The sequence below is a fragment of the Centroberyx affinis genome, unplaced genomic scaffold, assembly GCF_046629955.1.
Source record: "Centroberyx affinis isolate AG114_WGS23_722 - 3 ecotype Tasmania unplaced genomic scaffold, CSIRO-AGI_Caff_v1 ptg004483l_1, whole genome shotgun sequence".
NCBI lineage: Eukaryota > Metazoa > Chordata > Actinopteri > Beryciformes > Berycidae > Centroberyx > Centroberyx affinis.
Window position 1 is genome coordinate 30,001 of NW_027282139.1, and position 4,313 is coordinate 34,313.

The 4,313-nt window shown below is 48.9% G+C and overlaps 1 protein-coding gene across 1 annotated transcript in view; it reads left to right on the forward strand.

Annotated features, from left to right (window-relative positions):
- Positions 1-2,622, forward strand: part of LOC139665195 (leucine-rich repeat-containing protein 4B-like) — a 3,619-nt gene extending 997 nt beyond the window's left edge. Inside the window, exons 3-5 of the mRNA XM_071544180.1 lie at positions 795-963; positions 1,363-1,525; positions 2,324-2,622. Coding sequence (XP_071400281.1) covers positions 795-963; positions 1,363-1,525; positions 2,324-2,622 — 631 coding nt within the window. The remainder of the gene's footprint in view (positions 1-794; positions 964-1,362; positions 1,526-2,323) is intronic.
- Positions 2,623-4,313: the final 1,691 nt, after the last annotated feature.

Here is a 4,313-nt window from a genome sequence, read left to right on the forward strand (position 1 = left end):
TGACTCGAGTCACATGACTTGGACTGGACTAGCCTGATATTCAGACTGAATGGCCGTTTCGTTAGGTGATCCGGAGATGATTTCAACAAGTATTATTCTGTGGAAACGGCAATGAAAAACCGTCGCACGAACGGTTCAAACTTTAGCCCCGCCCACAAAAGCGCTGATTGGCCCGATCGAGAAATCGCCGTTGAATAGAGCAACACCAGACTCTGAATCGCTCGACCAAATCTGAAGAGTGGAGGGACGAGACTCAGGAGTCTGGAACCAGGCTAGGACTGGACTCGAGTCACATGATTTGGACTCGACTCACATGACTTGACTCGAGTCATGACTTAAGTCACATTTTTAATTGCTTGGGACTTGACTCTGACTTGTACTCTGATGACTTGAAAAGGTTTCTAAAGTCTTGACTTGAGATCTTGTGTTTGTGTAAATGACTTAGACTGAAAGTGATGAGATTTGTTCCAGCAGACGACTGAATTTAAATTCTGTTTTCTGAATTTGTATGGAATGATTGAATTTATTGAAGTTGAAACTGATTCTAGAAATCAAACGTTCTACATTTAGACTTGAGACTTGACATTAATGACTTGGACTTGACTTGGTAATCTACATTTAGACTTGAGACTGACTTGGGACGTTGACTTGGTCACTCCTCTGGCAAAAGACATTTTCACCAACATGGCTGACGTTCTTCAGCAGGTTCTCTCCATTGGCAGCAATGTTAAGAAGCCAACTGTCTGTCTCTCTCTCTGTCTGTCTGCCTGTCTGTCTGCCTGCCTGTCTGTCAGTCTGGGGAGTCTGGACAGCGTGGAGAAGCTGGACCTGAGTTTTAACCAGCTGGTGTGGGTGGGCCCCGGTGCGTTCAGGGGCCTGTCCAGGCTCAGACATCTCTACCTCCACAACAACAGACTGACCGTCTTACAGCAGGGAAGCCTGGACATGCTGCCAGGACTGGAGGTGAGTCTGTCTGCCTGTCTGTCTGTCTGTCTGTCTGTCTGCCTGTCTGCCTGTCTGCCTGTCTGTCTGCTTGCCTGTCTGTCTGTCTGTCTGTCTGCCTGTCTGTCTGTCTGCCTGTCTGCCTGTCTGTCTGTCAGTGTGTCTGTTAATCTGTCAGTCTACTTGTCTACTTGGCAATAAGGTCAGTACAAATAATAAAAAATAGAATATAAACTATTTTGGAGTTTTAAAAACATGCAGCTGACAATTCCAACATGTTAAGTAAACTGTAGAAATGGGAACTATGGATTTCTCTCTTTTTTGCCCGCCCGCCCGTCTGTCTGCCTGTCTGCCTGCCTGTCTGCCTGTCTGTCTGTCTGCCTGTCTGCCTGCCTGTCTGTCTGTCTGTCTGTCTCTCAGGTCCTGCAGCTGGGGAACAACAACCTGTCTCAGATCGACAGCGAGGCTCTGGCTCCTCTCTACAGTCTGGCTGTTCTGGTTCTGGAGGGAAACAACCTGCAACACCTCAAGTTCAAAACCTTCATCAACCTGCATACTACAGCTACACACATCCAGCTGTCAGGTACTACTACTACTACTACTACTACTACTACTACTACTACTACTGCTACTACTACTGATACCGCTACTACTGCTACTACTGATACCGCTACTATTGCTACTACTACCGCTACTACTGCTACTGCTACTGCTACTACTGCTACTACTGCTACTACTACTACTGCTACTGCTACTGCTACTACTACTACTGCTACTACTGCTACTACTGCTACTACTACTACTGCTACTACTACTGATACCGCTACTACTGCTACTACTGATACCGCTACTACTACTGCTACTACTGCTACTGATACCACTACTACTACTACTACTGCTACTGCTACTACTACTACTGCTACTACTGCTACTACTACTGCTACTGCTACTGCTACTACTACTACTGCTACTACTGCTACTACTGCTACTACTACTACTGCTACTACTACTGATACCGCTACTACTGCTACTACTGATACCGCTACTACTACTGCTACTACTGCTACTGATACCACTACTACTACTACTACTGCTACTGCTACTACTGCTACTACTGATACCACTACTACTACTACTGATACCGCTACTACTGCTACTACTGCTACTACTTCCACTACTACTGCTACTACTGATACCGCTACTACTGCTACTACTACTGCTACTACTACTTCCACTACTACTACTGCTACTACTACTGCTACTACTGGTACTACTACTGCTACTACTACTGCTACTACTGTTAGGCCTACTACTACTACCACTACTACTACTACTACTACTACTACTACTACTGCTCCTGTCTTTCTCATTGCTCCCCCAGGAAACCCTTGGAGCTGTGACTGTGAGCTTCACCGTGTCTTCAGTAAGATCCTGCGCGTCCGGCACCTCCACATCGACGACTACCGGAACGTGACGTGCCGGGAGCCGCCGCCGCTGGCCGGGGCGTCGCTGGCCTGGGTGGACGGCCAGCTCTGCGTCGCCGAGACCGCCACCGTGCTCGTCATCACTGTCACCGTGCTCGTCACCGTGGTGGCCGCCGTGGTGATGGCCGAGAGGAACCGGAAGAGGAACCGCGGGAAGAACTGGGACACCGAACAGCGAGGGGAGGAGACCGCCTGAGAACCCCGTAAGACCGGACGGCGAGGGGGAGGAGGAGGAGACCGCCTGAGACCCCCGTAAGACCGGACGGCGAGGGGGAGGGGAGGAGACCGCCTGAGAACCCCGTAAGACCGGACGGCGAGGGGGAGGGGAGGAGACCGCCTGAGAACCCCGTAAGACCGGACGGCGAGGGGGAGGGGAGGAGACCGCCTGAGACCCCCGTAAGACCAAACAGTGAGGGGAGGAGACTGCCTGAGACCCCCGTAAGACCGGACAGCGAGGAGGAGGAGACCGCCTGAGACCCCCGTAAGACCGGACGGCGAGGGGGAGGGGAGGAGACCGCCTGAGACCCCCGTAAGACCGGACGGCGAGGGGGAGGGGAGGAGACCGCCTGAGACCCCCGTAAGACCGGACAGCGAGGGGGAGGAGGAGACCGCCTGAGAACCCTGTAAGACCGGACAGCGAGGGGGAGGGGAGGAGACCGCCTGAGACCCCCGTAAGACCGGACAGCGAGGGGGAGGAGACCGCCTGAGACCCCCGTAAGACCGGACAGCGAGGGGGAGGAGACCGCCTGAGACCCCCGTAAGACCGGACAGCGAGGGGGAGGAGACCGCCTGAGACCCCGTAAGACCGGACATTTGAACTCCCAGTCTCTTCTACCTACTAACAAACAGAGGGACTCTCTCTGCGTTCAGTGATGTCGGGAAAACATCACAACCCGGCCGTCTTCACGTGCTTTATGGAGAAAAGATGGAGGCGAGTGTCTGCTGATTAAACCGTTTGTATTGCCAGGCTAACGTTAGCAATCAAGCTAGCGATAGCCTAGCTAGCAAGCAATCTTCGGCTATTTCAGTGGATTCTGAATGTAAATACTACAGGAAATTGTAGCCGTAGCACTATAGTTATCGAGGAGCATCCGTCTTTTCAATTTGTACTTGTGGTTCATTTCTGGCTTTGCTGTATGAAATCTCTTCTGTCCACGAGCGACTCTGCGCTCTGTTCAGTTGGAAAGAGCGATGACATCACACCTGCTGCAGCTGCTGTCCTGATTTCTCCGACTTCGTCCGACAGAACCAGGTGTTCATGCACTTCCTGTTTGGAAACTCGTTCAGACTGTAAACCACTTGAAAGCGGGTATGTAGCTCGTTCAAGATGGCTGCCGCAAAAAGGACGGTTGCTGGAATGGACAAAATTCCTCTCCTGTCGAAACTCAAACATCTAATATATCTGGTGGATGTTGAATGTCTGCCATGTACAGTAAATACAGTAAACACTCTCAGCTGGAATCAGCTACTGAATGCTTGATGAAGCTTTATAAGTCAACGATATGAAGGGAAACTTGAATATTTAGAGTTTTAGTTATTTTTCTGTGGCCCTGTGTACGGAAAGAAAGATTTCAAAATGGATTTCAAAATGCATTTGAAATATGTAAAAATTGGCCACTTCTTATAGTTTAATAAGTATATTTTAAATGTATTATCAATTCATTTCAAATGTATTTCTAATATAATATATTTCTTCTCTGGTCTAATATACATTTTAGAGACAGAAATACATTTTTGCATGGCTTCAAATGCATTTTCAAAATGTATTCCGAAGATCCCATACATTCCAAATGTATTTGAAATGCATTGTGGCCAAAAAATATATATTTCAAATATATTTCCTTTCTGTATGGCTCAATGGACTAAAAACATTCTGTAGGATTCAGC